At 34.1% G+C, this 22334-nt stretch overlaps 2 protein-coding genes across 7 annotated transcripts in view; one reads left to right on the plus strand and one right to left on the minus strand.

Annotated features, from left to right (window-relative positions):
- LOC118262876 (neuralized-like protein 4) overlaps positions 1–5424 on the minus strand; it is a 37104-nt gene extending 31680 nt beyond the window's left edge. The window contains exons 1-2 of the mRNA XM_050704481.1: positions 5292–5424; positions 889–1012 (exon numbers count right to left, since the gene is read on the minus strand). Coding sequence (XP_050560438.1) covers positions 889–1012; positions 5292–5317 — 150 coding nt within the window. The 5' untranslated portion in view covers positions 5318–5424. The remainder of the gene's footprint in view (positions 1–888; positions 1013–5291) is intronic.
- Positions 168–22334, plus strand: part of LOC118262924 (protein cab-1) — a 38699-nt gene continuing 16532 nt past the window's right edge. Inside the window, exons 1-2 of one of the 6 annotated variants that reach the window (XM_035574638.2) lie at positions 168–374; positions 17319–17626. In XM_035574638.2, coding sequence (XP_035430531.2) covers positions 17563–17626 — 64 coding nt within the window. In that variant the 5' untranslated portion in view covers positions 168–374; positions 17319–17562. Of the gene's footprint in view, positions 375–17090; positions 17627–22334 lie in introns of all 6 variants that reach the window. The other 5 variants (XM_035574620.2, XM_050704484.1, XM_035574613.2 and 2 more) reach the window with 5 other exon arrangements.

The raw sequence follows: 22334 nt of genomic DNA on the forward strand, positions 1-22334 counted from the left end.
GCTACAGGTAGAGGCAGCAGAAAACATCACCGCGCTGTTTGAATCTATTCAAGTACGTAGGTATATTTTTCTGTACTTTTACGAATTTAAACGAGGGGCAGGGTCGTCTTGCTCCCCTGTAGACACTTATATGCGTGCCACTTGCCATGCAAACCACAACGTTATTGTTACTACGGTGCTTCTCTGCTCACAAACTCACAGTACACCGAGGCTCCTTTGAGCATGCGAACGTGACGTAGTGAGCCTTCGTACGCGGACAAAATTCCAACACGGGAATCGTCAAATAATGTAGCAAAATTTATCTAAGCCTAAATTCTACGTGATTTAAAAATAATACAGTTGTTAAAATCATTCATACATTTTATTTGTGTTCAGTAAGTGTTTCATTTTCTAAATACGAAAAAATTCGGTTCTCAGTATTTTAATTCGTAGTCGGTCCTAATGCGGAATTGTGCCGACGCGTCGCGTCGCTCGGCGTCGCATTGTCGACGGCCGCGGCGGTGGCGGCAAGTTCTCTCGGACCGTATTTTCCCGGATGAATTGATGGGGCCGTTTTATGCAGCTCCTACCTTAGTGCTTGATTAAAATATTACCTCCGTTCACGAACATAAGATTAATTTAATCCCGAAAATGCAACGCTCTAAGAGCCAATTCAGTTATTGGATTTTATTTATTACTGAGGTTCCGCCGCCCACGTAATCCATATAATCTAAGCACACGAATAGGCAATTTGCTGTTTTAATAGTCTATTTAGTAATAGATACCTACACGAAGGGAGAACATGATAGGTACATAGAGAAGACAATCTGCGTCTTAGAATTAGATAGGTAGGAACGTTCCTACGTCATCTCTTATGGGACAGAAAATCAATGATTGTTAGATACTCACAATTTTATTGGATCTCTGGTTTCGTTTCGCAGTCGCTACTACCCTCGCTGGAACCGGGCATCGCTCCGCTTCTTCAACAGTGGTGTTTTCAAACTTGGCTTTGAGTCTTGCTACGTTTTTACCCCTGTTGAACAACGAATTCAAAATAGTGAAAAACGAATTTATGTTTTTAAAATTCGAATGTGATTACTTGATTAGGTAAATAATTAGGTATATCTGCTACTTTCGTGTTGTTCCACATAAGAACTACTATTGTTTTCTATTAGAAGAGTACCTTCTATACCTACATTTTGTCTTATTTTAGCATACCTGCTATTTTCGAATTCAAACATCTACCATTAAAAACAAAAAAAAATAGAGTCTAGTAGGTATGCAGGGTACAATGAACCCTAAAAGCATGATCTCATCTGTCTGTTACATTTTATTCGACGCGAAGACGAAAACAACGCAAGGAATGAAAATATCGCTTTTGCTGTTTTATACCATTTTTAATTCCCAGTGGCGTGATTACGCCTTTATATCACTATACGTTTTCTAGGTATCACTAGGCATAGGTCAGTAGGTGATACATTACAATGTAACACCCACTTTTCACTTTGTTGTGGGATCAATTTAATAAAGGGTGAACCTATTGGCCATACATACCATCATAATCTATGAGAAACAGCCATTATACATAATGTACCGTACTGTATTCGTTTATAGAATAAGTACCTAGTATGTGAAAGGTAGAAGTAATGAAAACTAAGAAACGTTTTCTTTTTTCCGTCGGGCGTCGGTTGCTCGTGGATCCACGTGCGGCCATAATAGAAAAAAGAAACTTGGAGAAAAGTGGAAAGGAATGTCTAGAAAGTAATGTAATAAATATCTAAACGGATTATTGAATTTATCGAATTGAATTTTTCTATGCGGACTACCTAAGTGGGTAGTATATTATGTATTTTAATATAAATGTTTAAGAAATCAGTCGAGTAGAGGGCTGGGTTTTAGCCGAGAGAGGTGTCACGTTTGATTCCCAGGCTGAGAAAAGTGTCAGTATGAGTTTTCAGTTCGAAAACTCTCACAATGGCACGGAGTCCGGTAAACTTAGCATGCGTTATAGTTCTATAACTAACAATAGGTATGTACTTGTTTTATAAGAGGCGAGATCAAGATCTATTTAATTCTCTGATTTCTATTTCAAGAAGTAAATCAAAGTATAAGTCGTTTTGAAAATAAATTATTATTTATTCACAGCTTGGCCTGGGCTAATGAAAATGTATAAATAGACGAGTAACCTTAGACCGAGATTGCACGGATCATACAAGTATAAATAAACAGACGGCGCCCGGCTAACTTGCAATTTCCCTGATCCTTATTGCGACTTCACTGAGTAAAGTGAGCGCAAGAATAATTTTATTAAATGTTATTATTAAAACGTACATTAGCTTTAATTGAAGGAGCATTCGTTCCCGATTTCGCCCACATTTTAAAGTAAAATGTTCAATGTTTTTCTCTTCGTTTTTCTCTAACACTCTGATGAGGCTTCACAAACAAGCTTACTGCCCACATAACAAAACGGGCATTTGAATAGCAAAGTTCTCTCGTTTTAAGTTGTGGTGTAGGTAGCGGTACGCAAAATTAATAATAATGCTTATGATTATAAGGCCTATTATTGCAACTTTATTTACAAACTGAATAATCAAAATTACGTGGGGTTTTAAAGGTAAAACATTCGTTGTTATAATATACTTTAAAGACGTTAAGGTAGGTGTATTTATCTCTAAAAAATACTACTTGATTGAACATATTTTTTAATGATATGCTCGTAGATTAAAGACGCTTTCGAATTTTGTAATGAAAATCTAAATTATTTTGCTTGGAAACTAGATTCTTTTTGCAACAGTACCTACATACGGCCGCAGATATTTACGGTCCGTGCCGGTCCGTGCGAGCGTTGCGTTCCGTCACCGCAGACATGCTGATTGGCCGTGCACTACAAACCGATCGCATCTCTGCTAATCCATGAAATCACTGATCGGAAAATTCAACCGTATCGAAACGTGTCATTATCGAAGTTTGTCAGATACCTATTTGAGTTTATTTACAATTTAAAAGCGTTTTATCCATGATAGCTAGTCTTCCCGCAGTTGGTTTACGAAAGAATAAATTGAGGCAGGACATGAGTTAATCAAAAAAACATTCAAAAAGACTTTCTAATTTAATCACGTCAGTGTAAGGATAACTGGTAGAGAATGCTATTAACATTAAATCCTCCTTCGTAGGCAGTTGTATAAAACTTCAAATAAACAAATAAAAATAATGGAACTGTTTCTTCAGTCTAACAGTCGTGCAAATTGAAAATCGGTTCGAATATTCCAGTGGAAACGTACGACAGTACAAAACGTGTCTCGTTCACTAGCTACTAATTGATTGGCGTCGGTACAGTGTCGGGACGACAATTTACTTAGACAGCAGACAGGAGCCGCACATCAACTGAACATGCAGTTAAGTTAACTGAACACAGTTATAAGAACCTACCTTTGTATATGTGGATATGTGGTAAACATCGCTGTACCCCAACGTTAGCTGTGCGCACTTATTTGTAAATTGGCTGATCAAATTAAAATATATTTGGTATTTGAACATAATGATTTTGACTAAGTAACAAGTAAGTACTTACGTAGTTTTGAAACCTTTCAGTACATATGTTTATAGAGTTGAGCCGATTAAGGTGTTGTAGGTATTTAAATTTCCAATGTCCTTATATCTGTAGTTTCTAAGGTAGGTATAAATCTCGGTCTGAGGTAAAAGGGTATAAATTATTCAAGAATATATTATTATATTTGCTTTGTCGCCTTCCTGTCTATTTGAAATAAATAATTTTGACTTTGACTTTGACTTCAATAATTCATTAGTAGTTAATATCATTATTGCTTAGTGTCGACTCGTAGAACGACTCAGAGTCGCTAAGTAAGGGATGAAAAGAGACTTTAGAGTAAAGCTCGGACCTTTATTGCGCGACAAGATTCGAAATGCGGATATGCCTTAGATAACCAAAGTTACCGCCATAGCTATTAAAATATGTCAGCCGAAGTGGCAATGGGCAGGCTACTTCGTTTGAAGGACTGACGGTATGTGAACCAAGGTGGCAACCGTGGACGAAAAGACGTAGCGTGGGCCGGCCTCCCGCTAGGCGGACCGTCAGAGCCGTCAGAGTCAAGTTACCAGCTGTAGTGCGGCGTGGAGGACTAAGGCCTCATTTACATTTGAGCAATAGAATTGAGAGTGAAAAAAAAATGATGTACTACGCCAGATGAGTTTAAACTGCTTTACAGGCCATTTACGAGATGAGATATTGACCTCCATCTTCTTTCGATAATCTCATTCATTAGGTGAAATACAACCCAAGCGTTGTTTCACGCCGTGGTACCACGGCTCATTTGAAAATAAATCGATTCAGAATTTCCTATCACGATATTTCATAATAATTATGTAATTAATTTGCACAGTATTATATTAATGTACTGATTTGCTTTTACATACTGACCTATATATCTTTACAGGTTGAATTATACTATATTTTTAATTTATTTTTATTTTAATGCAAACATATACGTAACGGAACATATATTATATGATTTTATCACTAAAACATCTACACAATGATTGCGTAATCCATGTCCAAAATGGCTACAAAAATCCGCCCTTAGGTAATTTGTAATGGCGCTGGCGAGTAGAGCCGTAAACGGAATACAAAAATCTATTCTGCAGCAGAATACTTTGCACTTAAATCACAAATAGGCACAATGCTGAATACGTGCTGAGGCAATCAGAAACTGGGTCATGAAAACCAAATATATTGTATCTTTAAATCCAGGGGCCACAGCCTCCCTATATTCAAAGATATTATCTAACATGAGTTAGATACATTTCAATACAAAACTAATATATACGCGTAACTACCTACGTCCGGGGATCCCTATTAGTTATAAAAAGACACAAAATAATGGTCAAAATCAAATAAATTCCAATAACTATGTCTTACCTGAGCTCGGACCTCGAAGTACGTGATAAAACTAGTGATCGATAAAACGGGACATTATATTTATGTTGGCAACACTGCAAACGAAAATGGTAGAACAGACTTGCATAAAAATCTTCCCAAACTCCCAATATTGATCGAAACCTTGTCTATGTATGGAACCACGCCATCAACAGACAACGACGAAAACCCCTTGTACACATGAAGCTACAAGTTGCCAAACCCTTATTTGTTCGTTTGGGTGCTAATTAAGCACCCAAACGCAGTACAATAAACAATGCCATACGGTCGAAATACATCGACATCTCCATTTTACATAAAATCCTTTGATATCAGTCATACATAATAACAAAAATATCAAAAAATCCAACTTACCAACCTTATATGGATGAAGTATGAAGCCATTTTCTCAATTTTTGGAAAGGCTCGAACCACTTCGTCTATTTAAAATAATTTATAAAATTTACATTTACGAGCAGCATCGCTGCAAAGTATCTTTATAATTCAGATTCTGTCTGCGCAGGTCATAGACTAGGTCTACCTATAACATGTATCTGTTGAGTAACGTGAAATTCGCGTCGAATCAGATTTATGATAATATACACCTGCATTCACGTTAGCGAATTTATGGCGGAAGATTTATATTTCTTTTTTTATAATTGTATTTCTTTAATGACGTTTGAACACTTCGATACCCTAAAATATATCGTTTCTCAAATTCAAATACTATCCTATCGGAATACACAATTCAATTCCATTTATCATTTAAATCGAACTGCATCTTGAATAGTCTTACTTCGTAGCGTTGTCGCCTTAATCAAAGCTTTGCGATTGTCTTGTCGTGTCCTTAGTTAGTGAATACTCTGCGAAATAAACCTCAATCTAACCTCTTTGAATGCTTTGCTTGCGATAACTTCAGGAATCTAGAAGTCAATATTACTGATTAATTCAAGTTTAATTAATGTAAGTTCGGAATAATTTGTTTAACTTAATTACTACGACATTTAGTCTTGCATCGAATACACTTCAAAGTTCTCGATATTCATGGAGAATATCGAGTAACATATATATCTTACTCGTATAATCGAATAATATTTACTTTACATTATTATTTAATTTATTCTTCGTAAAGAAGAAATAAAATCATTAAGATTTGTATTCCCTGTATTCTGTTATCCCGTTTATTCGAGACCGTAATAAGGTGATAAAAACTTCATAAAATCTTTACATACTATACAGTAAGACATGTTAAAATATGGCAAGCAGCCATAAGCCCGACTATTCAAACTAAAAAAAAAAATAGTATTTTATTACTTGCCACAAGAATACACTTCTATTAACATTAGGTAAGTATTATTTCTAACCTAAGAAAAAAAATCCCGCTAATAAAAAGCGAAATGTTTAGTTTTAAAACCAAATAGTACATTTCATCTGTAAGTTTTATTATCAGTTACTACAAAAATCGGACTCCAGATTGCCCGAACATACAAGTTGGATAGCAAGAACAAAAAACATAGACACCTGTTGCAAAAATTGGGATACGTCCCATAGCCAAATATAGGTACGTTCAAATACTGATATTGAAGACTCATAAAATTATTTGTAAAAAAATATAAATTTTAAAATTAAAACATGCATATTTATTAGTATATTTTTATAAAATGCTAATGATTGTGTACCTTGAATGAATAATTTATATTCTGTGTTTGAAATCGGATGTGACGCCATGTTTGCGTGCAACGAGATGACTTGTAAACGCACCTTCAGCGGGGGTACGATGTGGGAAGAGGAAAACGCAGGGTGAATTTGAGAGGGAACGAGACACGCGTCCCTTGGGACGTCAAGTGCGTTCCAAAGATTAATGTTGTTTACGAAGCTTGAGTTTAGAAGCATTACCTTCAGTTTCATATTTGTTAAAACTTAACAATTTATTTCTACTACCTTTTTCGTTAAATAAGAAAATATTCACAAGTTAATTTTCTCGTTTTAAAAAGTCACGTGTTCTGATAAGATAAGGTTATCTTTGTCGGCCATAACCTAACAATTAAGAACTGTAGTAAATAAAGGAAAGCTCTGGTTTTAAAACCTTTTTGTGGTAAAACTTTTTACTTCATAATAGGTTCCATGTACCCAAGTGTAAACATGGGCTGTACTCGGACAATGAGCAACAAAAAGAAAAGTATTTTCTTTCCATGAGTAAGTTTAACAGTAAACTGAACGCTTGTTACTTTATTTCATAATTTTAGGGAGGAAATAGTGCCCATTTAAAGCTGATGTAGAGTAAAAAATATTCAAACAATACCTATAATCGTTGCACAAGTGGTACCTCAATCTTTCGCTCGTTTCATAAGAGCCTTTAAAGCATGTTAAAATAAAAAGTTTAATAAACTAAAACTTACAGTTCTAATATTATTGGAAACTGAAATTAATTTTACATGACTTCCAAGATTTTCGCTCTGCACACACTTATAATTCAATTGCAGTCCTGATTATTTATTCATAGTACCTAACACATTGCAACAAACTTACTTGTATTTTTATAATCCAAATATAAAGTCTTAACATACGTTTTGTTATGAATAAATTTTGTAGTTATAAGACATGAAATGAAATTATGACATGGAATGAAATTCGCAGTAGCCATTGAACAACAACTAAAGAGCTCGCATTGGCAAATAAGTCGATACATCATAAAATAGTACATATTAAATATTTTTATGCGGTAATTGTAATTAATCATATTATTTAGTAGCCACTCAAATGTTTGTTCTTCAGTCGCACTTGCAGTGATAAGACTGAAACGTTTGCGCGCGCATTATTTCCGTTTCACATCCCCCCAGCATGGGGCGGTCCGACGAAGGAAGCCACATACAAATTACTACTAGGCACTATAGACACCTAGAAACCTGTTGCGATTTCATTTTTCAAGGTAATTACGGTCCACGGCGATAGCGAACGACCGTAAAATAATTAATTAAAAGTACGATAAGTGAAAATGCTTATTAATATCGAGGCGGAACTTGTACCGATTCATTATAAGTTATAGGCACAACTTCGGAGCTGTCGGCGGCAAGAATAATAAGTTTTCTTGCTGAAATTATATATATGGACAGCCTTGTTGGTTGACTAGTCATAAGCGGGTACTTCGTTTCCGGGTCGTGTGAAACATGTGGAGCTTTTATACGGTTTTAATAAAATATAGTTAGTAGTAGCCTCGCGTAAAATATGGTAATATCCTGTCTATATAAGACGTCATATTTTATGATAAAGATAGGTATTGGGGTTAGAAATAATACTAGATTTTCTTTAATGTACCTATCATTTAATACGATTAGTAACAATGCAACTAACGATTTACAAAATCCAAGAAACTAAACTGTACCTAATGGTTTAAAATGAAAAATTAACGAGAAAACTACATTAAGCATTTGAAATCCATGAATCGATTTGATGTACGACTACGACCGTCGTAGCTCTTTAACAATTCATTTTCATTAAACCCCACTACGCTGGCCTCGGGGGCATTTTTAAGTGATTTCTACAGAAAAAAACAACTAAGTATTGATTTTAAAATTGCTTACAAATGACCATTCCTAGTTCTAGGAGCACTTTACTTACTAACTGATAAGTCATTACATTCGGAATCTACCAGTGGTAGGCAAGTAATAAATGGAGACGTGGATTTATTAAAGTAAATTAATGGAATTAGTAACACAACTGATAAAAAATGAGTGTAGGCCTGTACTCCAGGTTAAACACTGAAGTAAAAAAGGACATACTTAATATTGCAAGTTCCTCTTTGTTAAATAATAATACTTATGTAAAAAGCAACAGTCGCATGACAGAATACGTGTATCACCGTACCTGCTCTTCCTGTGGGTTTTATAATTCTTTATGTTGAGGAGGTCTCAATAATAGTTATTAATAGTCTAAACATACATGGTGGTAACATATATTTTTTTTGCCTATTCAAAAACCAATATTTTAGCCAATTAAATTGAAGTGAATCTGTAGATACTATCAGTGAATTAACAGTTATTTGTTTAAACTAATTGGTAATGGGTTGTAGGAACTGTCAAGTAAAGGGCAAGGACATTACACATGTTGCACGCAAGATGGGCTCCTAGAAAACACAGAAATTCGAAGTATTTAAAATGCATTTAAAGTAACCCTCACTGCAATCAATTGGTAGTGATCATTGTCATTAATTGAATTTTAAATGAGCATGTGAAGTGGTTCCCTGAACTGAAAACAAAGGATTCTTAGATATGTAGTTCTTTACTTATCTACTGAAGCTATTAAATAAAATTGATGAAATATTGGTGATTTGAATACCTACGGAATATGAATTCATATCGCTTCCTATTTTGTATCGAATATTCTGAATAACTGTATTATGAAAACCATTTTTCTCTGAAGATGTAGCCAGGGATGTATTGACCTACATAACCGTTTTGTTTTCAAATAAATCTGATTTAGATTTTGTAAGAACATTTTTAAAATACACCACGTACTTCATACCGTTTGTAGTACGTCGACATCGCATTAGCCGACTTTGTAATTCGTAATTAATTTACGTAGAAAGGTACCGTAGGAGACTACAACTATTAATCACTTAAGTTGTAGGTATGTGTTTCCAGTAAAATATATTATCGCGTGAGAGAAACAACGACATTAAACATTGATATATTATAGTACAAAAAAATAAAACGCTGGTTTGTCAGCAGATAGGCTGAAAGAGCGATTGATTAGTAAAATATTCAAATCCTGAATCATAGTTCTCTCATAGAAACTGGACAATTCCTAGGACCTTTGTTCACTGCCTTTGAGCAAAAGGCGTGATGTAATATAAACACAACTTTAACTGTACCTAAACTCGACAGACTAATTTAAGTTCATAGAAATTAGTTTAACTAGTTCGATTACGATGATGTAATGCAAACCTACGCCTACATTATTTTTTTCATGTTTAATTTGGAATGTCCCATCCGTTCCTGTTTAACGATTTTTAATCGTGGTGGTTTGATTTTTGTAACTAAGAAAGTATTCTTACATATTATGTTATGTCTAGTTTCTAGAAAACATATTATCATTATTATTTAGTAATAAGGGATTATCTATAGTTTATTGCTAAAAGAATGAGACAATTCAGGACCCTATTCCGGACAAGCAGTTCATGAAAATTACGTAATAAGAAATCTCAATAACGTAATCATTGGCTTAACCCTTGTCCAACGGAGAATTTCTAGCACATTTGTGACCATTCGATCGGCGAGGTGGCTATAATACATTAAAATTTATAACACAAATATCGGTCTCACGTTGAATTCATATCAGAAAATCATTCTTCTCTCTCTTGGCAGCTTCCCAACTAGGTTTGAGGTTGCCGAGCTCAACCGGTTTATCTCCAAAATTCAGGCTGCTTCATAAAATAGGTGTTAACCTGTAGTATAACAAATTTGATCCCCCAATTCAAGTAATGCGAAAGGGACACAATAATCTCCTACTGTTCGTATTTATTACGAGCTCTTATAATACATATTTTCCAATATAAGGCATGTCATATAACGTTCATCTGAGTTTAGTGTTAATAGAAGTTAGGGTATCACGTAATATTGTTAGACCAGATTTTATCAGCCATCAAAAGCAGCTCGAAGACTCCGCCATTAAACATAAAAGTTTTTGTAGCCGATCGCCATCGGCTTCGAAAGTTTCTTCGAGAGACGACATCTAACGTGGACTCACAAAGAGTGGCCGGCTAACAGATACAACGTAGTTTTACTTATTACTGAATCTTTGAACTTTACACTAATTACACTACTTGCTTGCACTCCACTGGAGCTCAAAGGTCTGCTCTAACGAAAATTTTGTTCTTTAACAAGAACACGAGAGACGGTCCATTGAATTGATTTCAAAACTTTGAAGTTTCCCAAACTATATTTTCAAGCAAATGGTTTAAAAAAAAACTTCACTTAGCTCCATTTCTCATTCTGCTCTATATAAGGACAGGAGTACAGTTTCCCTTTAAACACAATATAACATTTACATGAAAGCCTTTGTAGAATGGATATTGTTCAGTGAAACAGAAGTATCTAGATAATAGCAGTGCAGCGTGGGCTCGCTCTCGGCTCTAATCTTGCGAGAATATTGCGCACGACGTATGATAGCAGATGCAAGGCACAAAGGGAAAGTTAAACAGGTTCACCTTCTGGCTCTAAATGCAATTACAAGTTCAAGCAGTTCCTAAGTGTTTTGTAGTCAATACAATTAACTTTATAATGGAAACTTTCAAAGGTTTCTTTCAGGGACACGGAAAACCTTTGATTCAATTTTTCTTTAAGAATACCTTAAAACAATAAAGTCGGTATCCTCTAGTGGCTTTAGAAGGAAAATAATTCATTATTCAATACATTTCTGTGTTAAATTCCGTCCATTCCTTAGCTCGACCCGTAACTTTATGCTACTGTTCAATTAGTAAATTAAGTATTATGAACACGTTCACACAAGCCACAGTAATCTTAAGTCGCAGTCGAGTATGTACCACACATAATAGATAATGTAGGTATACCATACATATGTATAATGTCATAATGTGTATGACTACGATGGGGCATGAGAAGGTCTTTATTTAACGTAACCCACATTTTACTAATTACATGTCGAACCTATCGTAATTAGGGGTGAGCCTACGGTAATTTAAGACTCCACAAGCTATATATACCACAAAATTTTTAAATTTAAATACCAAACAACATTGAGAATTGAATAATTTTGACAGACATGGCGATTGAACCTTATACTTTGCTGTGAAAGAGTCTCAGACAGTTATCATGGCATTCACCCCTCGTCACACCCCCAAAAAATGAAATCTATACTCGATGGCCTTGAAGGGAACCATTTTGCCATAAGGAAAGTATTATTCTGTGTACCAACTTATTACTGATTTTGAGTTTATTTTTAGAATACGAATGTCGATATTCTTATTGTATTCCTATTGTTCTCAAATCATTTTCTTGATAGAGATCGCAGTAATTGGTCTGAACAGAACAACAGTTAGACGCTAATAGAATCACGTCTATAACCGTTTGTCGTCTGTCCAATTCAAGTTCATAGCGAAAAATTGCTATCGGAAAATTTATAACAACAGGCCTATCAATTTACAACACGCAAAAATATTTTCATTTTATATTTATCGAAACTTCTCAAATGTCTTTTGTTTTAAATGATGTTGTGAGTTGTGCGCAACTCATTATATTCATGAAACGCGAGAAAGGTAGAAAACGTTACACGAGTTGTGCGTTGTTGCCGATACACTTACCTACGTCATTTCACCTTCAAGTTTGCGGTGCTGGCGTTACAATTATAAACATCGTATTATGTATTCACTGAACTGTTAGACAGTAATAAAGAAGTAAAAGTAACTTTATTGACAACATGAAAATTAAATAGTGTTAGGAAAATAAAAACATCTTGGTAAACAATAATAGATTTCATACTATTTACGACGCACGGTAGTAATTCATCGTAGTACGTACTGTCCCCGAAAAGTTTCCGCTAATACATTTAATATGGAATCAGAGCATGCATATATAGAAACAAAATTAGTCTACAAGTCAGACACAACTATCTGTCCCCAGTCTTGTTACAAATAGAAACAACTGCTAAAATATACAATACTAATGAAAGCTAAAAGGCACAAACTAAGTTTAGCTCCCACTTGGCCAGTATTTCCAGCTAATGGCCGAGTTTCGAATACATATTGTAAATGAATAATCAAATGAACATTTTATTTAAACATTTTCGTGAATAGAATATTATCCGAAATCCGAGCCTGTCTAAAAAGTTTTCAATATTGCATCGGTTCCTGCGCTGGTATTCAGGTTAGGTGCACGAGATATTAAATTATATTTAGTTCATAGTTGAGATTTTATATCTGATGAAATAGCTCACATTTCGTCGGATATTACTTTTAAAAAATATTTGCCCGACCTGAATTGGATGCTACGTTGCTACGCTGCTACGCGACTACGAAACGAGTCTGTCTTAAGTGAAAGTATTGAGCAAAGCAAACGAATAAGTATTTGATGAAACGCAGTAATTGTGACATGATTATTCATGTAATAATATTATGTTGCCTAGTTTTAGTATATTTATAACCTATTTATCTACATAGTAATTTACTAAAATAAAATATTAAACAAACTTTTTCAAACATTTTGATATATAGGTACCTATTGTGATTAAATGTACTAGTTACTTTTTGTTACCTATAGTGGTTTTCACAATACAAGAGATGAAACTTAAATGAAAGTTTGAACAAATAATGTACTTGTGCAATGCTTTTAGCATAAACAACAAGGTAACAACGATAGCGCCTATGTTTGAACTAATCCTGAAACCTGTCGATATTCCATTGTTTAGTATGAGGCAGGTGTGCAGTTTTTGAACATTTTTGCATGCGGTCTAATAACTTTGAAAGGTTTTTCAGCCGCGTGAAAAATATTGTTAGCCATATTTCCTTGATACATTCTCGTGTGTACGTACGTACGTATGTACTACCTACTATATCTATGTACTAAATACTAAAAGACCAGTTTATTACATGAATATTATACTGAAAGTTAACCAGATATCAGTTGGTAGGTATCTTTAGCAATGAAGATACAGTGAGGGGCTCCGACCGGCATCGCTGCGGAAATGGCTGAATGGCTCTGACAGCCAGCTAAGTAAACCAGCCTCGTAGCTGAAATATTGAATCAAATCGAAGGCGACTTTAACCAATTATATTAGGAATGAAGTCACTCCATGGCCGTGTGGTGACAGCAGGGTAAAATACATTTGTCACTATACATTTCTCCAGGTATCTTAAGATCTGACTAAGGACTGATAGATACTGAGAAACAGGGCTCTCTAATAAACCTGAAATTTCAAACTGTGATGCTTCTGCCAAGCGTGTAAATAGTATCCAACGCCTCTTATGTAAGAAAGGCCCATAGTGCAACATGATTTGATATATAAGATGTGATAAAGTTAAAAACTGAACTTGTCTGAACGCGTTTTTATTTTTCCACTCATCTCCCATTTCCATCGAAGTGGGTTAGGGTCGTCGCAGTCTTAAACAGAAGCACTAGAGCGACTGTACTTTACGTCGAGTACTACTATCTCTCTTCCACAATAGTCTGGAGAGTCGACATTATTCGTTACTCCTATTGTTCGATTTTTGGCCTGTTGAATATGTACAATATCCGCTAAAGTTTTGATGTTCGTGGAAAACCTGAGATTGAGTTCTTATCTCTTCATATAGTTTTGTATTCATATTTCGTGTATTTAATGTACCAGCTGTGGCAGGAATTAAATTTTTATTTCTACTTGGACAGATACTTAGAAATATAATTACTAATTAATGAATCCATTCAATCCGTCAGTTAGATAATACAAAAATATCAGTTACATATGTTTGTAATAAAAAAAAAACTTCCTAAAAAGTAATGAGAGCTGGCTACATCTCTAGAGAATTCCCTCTTCGTATATCTTGCTTCAACTGAGCTCATGTGATATTTTTAATAAATATACAGTTGCATCGTAAGGTTTTATTTCAGAGAAAAGGGAAAAAGATACGAGTCCAATAGTCTTGAATAATTAATGTATCAGATGGCTTTAAAAAAAAGAAAACGTATTCTACATACGAGTTTCACCTTTACCGACTTATACCAAGTAGGTACAGTCGCATCGTTAGGATTTATTTCAGAAAAAAGGGAAAGATACGCGTCCAATATTCTTAATTAATTAATGTATCAGATGGACTTAAAAAAAGAAAAAGTATTCTACATAGGAGTCTCTTTACGACTCATTCCGGGAAGGAATATTAATTAGCGTTCGATGTATTTTGTTAGTAGCTAGTGCAATTATTTTATCTAAGACTAATTAATATTTTCCAATCATGTTCATGCATTAATTATACATATCCGAATACATTCTCGTAATTTTCTCTTAAAACTAAGCTCAACAGAGCAAATTTCAATATTTAAATGCAAAATATTATTATTTTCTGCTGAAAAACGTTTGTTCATCTGAAAACCTGTAGCTAAATATTTTGCGGCGATCTAGTTTCGAACGAATGTAATTGATCTAATTAAAACGTATAATATTTGTTTTTCTCGGTTAAAACTACACCGAGTGTCGGATAGAGGTTTTACCGAAAATCCACGATAAAAAAAATTATCCGTCCATATGCTATGCTTACACTTCGTTAGGTTTATTTACGTATTCAATAAAAACTATGTGTATTTACTTTTAACTATGTGTATTTACTTTAAACAGTGGTATTTCTCTAACAAAATAAGTTGATACATTTATCAGTATCAAGTCCGCCTTTCTTAAAACATGTTGAATAGGCTATAAATAGACCTGGGAGGCTGCTAGGTGGTCTAGCCACGTCTTTTGTTAAGCTTTCAACACAGTAATTCTTAATTGATTCACACAGGCGTGAAGAATAAACGCACGCTCGGAAAGAGCTCCTTTGTTATTGAAATACATATATATAATAGCAAATAAAATTATTATTAGACACATATCAGAAAGATATTACCTAGGGGTATATGATGCCGAAAATATACTCGTATTTACAAGTAAAATACCTATACGGTTTTAATATCTTTTTGTCAATTTTGTTGCCAAATTCTTCTTAGTATAAGGGTTTGAAACAGAAACCTATGTATGTAAGATAGGCACGTCTATTAGGTACATAACTCGGACTTATTAAATAAATGATGAAATGTGGGTTTTATGTACGTGCATATTTACCGAGGTCCTAGTTCTAAGCAGGAGTAGGAACGAGGTGGTTTTTAGTATAAGAGTCTGATACTCCCTCTTGCCTCACCCAAGGCGAGAGAAGTCATTGGATGATTTTTCTCCCTTAAAAAATAGATATTAGCCTTAATCCTTTCGACAGTTAAAAACGCCGATTACGAGATTTTCGACAAACATCGTATATACGCATACGCTTAGAAAATCGGAAACGCCAACAATATTTTGTTTGACTCGAAAATTTTATTTAGAACCAGGTGTAACAACGCCGTTGTTGTTACGACCGCTGTGTGTAAATATTAGAAACATTAAACAAACCTGAATACCGCTAGGTCCAACACAATACAATAAATACATAATTACTTAAAATAATTTCCTACCCTTTCCGTTCACACATTTTATCAAAGAAGATACTTTCCATGTAAACAAGTTAATGTTTGGTAATTAAAGTTTATCATAACCATAAAACATAATTACCACGTCTTTATAACTTTTCGATACAACAGCAATCGCCGCCGGCCTACTTACAATTAAGCATTTCACATTTGACACCATCGGGTTGGCCTGAAAAGATAAACATAGCCACCAAACTATATACGTAACGTAACTACAAATAAGATACATTGAAACAATAACTTTACTGTATTGTATAAGACAAAGTTCCAAAGTTTCTAAGCCTTAAATTTGATGTTTATTTAATAAAAATGGAAAAGGGAAGCCAATTAAAAATTAAAATCTTGTAAGAAGTAGGGTAAGTTTGCACAAACCTTTAGAGGCCCTACAAGTAGTGACGCTAATATTCTCTATCACAGACGGCCACAAAGAATTCATAGAGCCGCCTCCCTTTGTGTCGTGCTTTACAAAAGCTCTTTCAACAAAAGGGGAGAACGTGCTCATGGCTAAGGTATGTTTAAAAGCCAAGAGGCTGTCAGAGAATAACTTCACTTTATATTACACGTAAACCATATTTTATTTTCTTGAATAATTAAATGTTAACTAACATTTCCATTTCCCGCAAACATTTGTAAATTCAGCAACGATTTAAAGTAGAAAATACCTAACACATGCTAGGAATCACTTGTTTTCGCAGCGGCCACCTGTTGAAAAGCGGAGCTCGGTTCTATAGGCTAATCTAACCATTTTCAAGACGTAACCATGACAGAACCTACTTTACATTGTTGTATTAACCTACACGAATGTAAATAAATACCCTTTTAAAGGATTACCAACATAAAAGCATGGCTGTTTATTTTAAGGAAAGTAATTCTAAAAGAATAAATAGAGTATATTTTTGTTTGGAATCCTAATTAACAATGTTTTCATTAAATAGTCTATAATATATTTATTTTTATTTTCTAAATAAAATATATAGTAAACAAAACAAACTTCAAACCATTAAATAAAATAAATAGCTAAAATAACTGGACAGATAAACGACACGATAATAATCTTGATAAAGCAAGCATGAGTACACTCGTTAGCACGGACATGATAACTGTCATCCAAAATCGGCGGGCAATTTTCAATTTGAACGTATAACTACGAACGTTCGAATGGCGGGACTCTCAAAAGTTTTAGAAATCGACTCTATTCCTACCAGCACAGGAATTGTAATTGAAAAGGATAACACGAGATGGACTTCACTCGCTTAACTTAGTTGTTCCATAAGGGATTAAGTAGTCGTTGGCTATAGTGAAGTTGAGGCGTTTTGTTCATGGTGATAAGAAGTTTTGATGTGGGCGGGGTATCGATCGGCGCCGAGTGAGTGCGCGCCCACGGCTCCTGGCGGTAAACAGAAAGCACGCCGGCAGCGGAGAGCATTATCAGTCGAGCGCTGAAACGAGATGCACACGCTCAACGTGCTACTGCTGGCAGCCGCCGCGGCGTGTGCTGTACCTCGCCCTCTGGGTAAGTTCATCACAGAAACATCACATAAACTCACACTAAACACACTTGCAAACTATATTTACAGCAATATTTTGTGCCGCTGATAACAACTTCCGTGATTGCGAATATGTTGTGCTTCGCGTCAGTGTTTAAAGTTTATTATGCTTTTTGAAGTAAATAGTGGTAATCTGTCAATTCCCAGTAGACACCTGTTAGATTTAAGAATTTTACTTGTAAACTTTCTGTAATTTCCCAGTGTGTTAAGTATTTTAAAAGCAACTTGTAGTTGCCGTCGCTCGTAATTTTGAAGTTTGAACCGGCTAAAGTTTATGTGCTAAGAAGTATGACAGCTAGTGGCAAGTAAGCTTGTGATTGTGCTCAAAAATAAATGTGCTTATAAATATTTCATTACGTGGTGTAGTGCTCAATCCCCTCGCTAAATTCGGCAAATGTTTGCACAAACCTCGTGCAGGTTTTTGGAAACGTTGCTAAACAAATAGTCAGTAGTTAGTGAAATGATCATCAAATATTTTAGTGTTTCATGGCTCTTTATTTTATGTGTGAATAAACGAACATCGTTCGTGATGATCGTTTATTTTCCAAGCGTAGATTGCGAGGACATTGTGACGTGCGGTTTATCTGTTAGTGAGTTTTACTTACGTCAATATTACACAGAAGCCGTCCCAACTTCCTAGCCGTAGTATTTGTGTTAGATATTTGTTGAATATGTTAGATATTTCAGTATTGTTTGAATTTTTATTTTATACGTTGTATTTTTATTGTTTGGATTTTATTTTCACGATGTTTCGTTACTATGTATACGAAGCAAATGATTGGTGTAATACCAGTTATGATAGAGTCACTAATAAAATATTTTGTTGTGACTAGTACTGAACAATATGCAATCCATAAACTTCAATCTGGTGTAATGAAGATGTGTAAAACAAATAAAATAACGTCTTCATTTCGAATAAAAATTATAGAAGTGATATCTTGATAGATATTGCTGTAAAAAGAACTTGCAATGGAATATTGCAGGCTGAAATAATAATATGTTTGACAGAAAAAAAAACAAGTCAAACATCCAAATAATTTTCACTAAGTGTACCTATATTTTGCAAAAAGTGCGATTCCATGAAAAAAATACTTACTTACTTGTATTATTTCGTATTTAAATGGTCTCAGAATATTTTCGAACCGTTCGAAATATTAAATTGCACACTTGAGTGCATAAGAAGCATTGCAAAATCGCTAGTTGCTAATTGGTGCCCTATTTGAACAAAATATAATTGCAATTTCCACGTAGTCATAATACTACAGAAATTTTCAATACCTTGAAAATTTCCGGAAGAAAGCTTGAATTAAATGTAATATTCCTGGGCTTTCAACTAAAAATAAAACATCAAAAGAGGAATTAAAATAAATTTATTTAAGAGAAAATAAAATAAATTATTACTTATTTACGAATTCTGAAAACTATGGTTCAAACAAAATATTTGCATGACACGTTAAAATAAATTTTAAATAAAATAACGCAAAGCCTTCTCTTTAAACGACTTCCCAGGTTGTACCAAAGCGATTTTATTATCTTTTTTTTTATTTGATTTTTAGTAATTACTAATAAGATGTTGCGCTAGATAAAAAGCGAAAATCTCACCTCGTCACATAAGCCTTATAAATTCGTAGCAAAAGTTAGAGCTCTATTAAAAAGTTATTAAATCCTATACGTAAAAATTAGTCATCATATCAAAATGTACAAATATAAATCGAGAAATTAAATAAAATAAATTATCCGATTATCACAAATAAAATATAATCACCAAATTCAAATAAATACTACAAAACAAATATTTCAGAAAATAAGTGAAGAATAATTATAATAAGTTATTAAATAATCCTCAGAAACAACTACACCAATCCCTTGGGGCTAAGCGGATGCGATGTCACGTTATGTCTACCTAATTTAGACATTCTCGCACATAAATAAAAATATAAAATATCTAGAAATCCTCCTGTGATCAGATACTAAAATCAAAATCATGTCATGCAAATGTTCTCATCAAGAAAAAGGTAGAAGTAGCGAAACTTGGAAAACAATGATTAGCCGTGTAATAAGCATTTACGCCGGGAAATTTGGCGTAATGCAAGAGATGGGACAGCTGTCTTGATGCAGTTGTATAAGTAGACAGGTCAGCAGCAGCACACCGCGCTTATTACCCTGATTGGCGCAAATGGAACCGCTTTCCTACTGGGATAAATTACCAGTAAATACAATTTGAGATCAGCGAAACGTTTTTTCTTGTTAAAGTGGTTTCCTCCCGCCTCTAACTTTGTTACACGAAATATATAAGTACATATTGCGACTGTGACCTTATACCCACTTAGGTACCTATGCTTTCCTAATAAAGGAAAGTTCATGTAATTATAGAAGAATCTAATAATGTTACGTTGGACCCTAATATTTGATATGTGACGAAGATTTATTACCATGTACGTTTATGTAAGCACATATTATGTACAGCTGGTCCGGATTTAATCAAGTAAATTCTAATATGGGGAGGGATATTGTATGTATATTGGTGTAATATATTGAGCGCTAAGATCTCGTTGAGGGAAGAGCGGTCTTTCATTTTACCCTGGTACACTTCCATTCCCGAAAAATTTCCAAATCTTTACCCTTCTTCTTATACCCTTAAACTTCTATATCTGTCTCTTCTTTATTTTTCAATAAAAACGTTAGTTTTTACTATTTTGAGTTGATTTCTGTTCTTTCTTCTCTTTATAGCTTTACTTTCATCACCTCATCTTTGGTCCACCTATTATTTTTACTTCTTAATAATAAAGTGCACACATTTACTTGTATTATAATAACATTGTATAAAGGTTTACAATCTTAGTTCATTTTTTATAACATTATATGTTATGAGCCAGCGAATGAGATGTAATTATTATTACTAAAGAGGATAAGACATGAAATTGGTAACATGCTTCTGGTAAGGAAAAGACGTAAGGAGAGGGTTATTAAAGAAAACTGTTTGTTATTCATGATATTGTCTACCTTGAGTATTTTGATACTTATTCCACAGCCGGAGAGACAGTCCTCGTTAGTCGTGAGGTTGTCGCATAATTCAATTTCATTTCAAGCCAATAATAAATATAAAGATTCTCTATACTATTATTAAAAATATATTGAAAATAAATATCATAATAATACATTTATAATAATAAAAGCATAGTTATATAATGTATGTTTCCGACGGCAGTTTACTAAAGACAACTAATTCAAAACATATTAGCGTTTTACAAAGCATTCTTCCGTTGTAAATAGTTCCCGCAAATATTTTTCACAACATTAATAATACTAAAATTAAAACCAAGTTAACTAAAATAGTTTTTCATAGCTGTTTTATCTGGAATACCAACTGTAATGAAGTTGGTTGCTCCTAATAATAAAGAGCTCATGAACTTGATTTGTTATGTAGCGACGGTTTACATAAAGACATTAGATAATGAATTTAGAAGAAACAAATGTTAACTGGCACGATGGATAAATCTTTCAATAAACTATATTGCTTTATTGAATTTACAAACAATGCAAAACAAGTCGACTGGGAAATATCAAATACATTTTTCTTGAACACTAACTTTGTAACTTCTTCGCCAGTTCAAAGATTGCAACCGCTCACTTTATATCTGCAGATTTAACAGTTATACTCTGCTACTTATCTTGGCTAAGTCCAACTTGCTACGGCTAGCGGCTTTTCAACTCGAAACATGATATATCAGCGATGTTTCTTCGATAAATTCAACTTACACAAAGAATAAAAAGATTTATGTATTTCTCGATATTTTGTTTCTACTTTTCATATTCAAAATGTATTTTAAAAGACAGTACAAGAATCTTTTATCCAGATTATCCAGCTTTAAAAATGTGGAATGCATAACGTAAAATATGACTAAAATACTCTTTGCTGCCTCGTTGCTTTTAATTCACTTAAACCAATTACACTATCAGAGCTGAACGTTAATTTGTCAATTACCATATTTGTTTCACATGCTAAATTTATGTCATTTTTGATCAAAAAGCGAAAATAATAGAGTTATGTACATCGGTAAATCCGATATGATTGAGTTTTGTTAAACGGCCGGCAATGCTTACCCGAGGTTGGCGCGGATATTACATATTTAACTTTCGTCCAAAAAGCTAGGTAACTTAAGTAGACTTAAATAGCCTTTTGCGACCGCCTCCCGTTTCCATATTACACACAATTGCGTTAATATAATTTTCATAGGTAGACAATGTCAATGGATATCACAATAGAACGAACGTGCTTTACAGTGTATGTGAGCCAATACAATGGACTTAGGGAGCTGGCTAATGCATTCACTGGGAAACAAAGCCGTGTAAATCAATTGTCTTGGTTTAGATATGAGGGCTAAGTAAATAAACGATTTATGAAGCAAAAAAAATTAAACCTAACAACCCTCTTCCATCTCGATTACTGTTAAGTCCTACTCATCCTGTTTTACCTATAGATTTTAATAAACTAAGGTTAGTCTAGGTACCTACTGTGAATATTAACATTGTGTGATGTTTTTAATAAAATAAAACACTTTATATTTATTTGTCTTTACAACTCATTTCATTGATCCATTAATTATTATCGTTTCACTAGATATAACCTAGGTATAGTTATAGAATAGTTAAACATAGACGTAACCAGGCATT

Source organism: Spodoptera frugiperda, chromosome 25, assembly GCF_023101765.2.
Source record: "Spodoptera frugiperda isolate SF20-4 chromosome 25, AGI-APGP_CSIRO_Sfru_2.0, whole genome shotgun sequence".
NCBI classification, from domain to species: Eukaryota; Metazoa; Arthropoda; class Insecta; order Lepidoptera; family Noctuidae; genus Spodoptera; species Spodoptera frugiperda.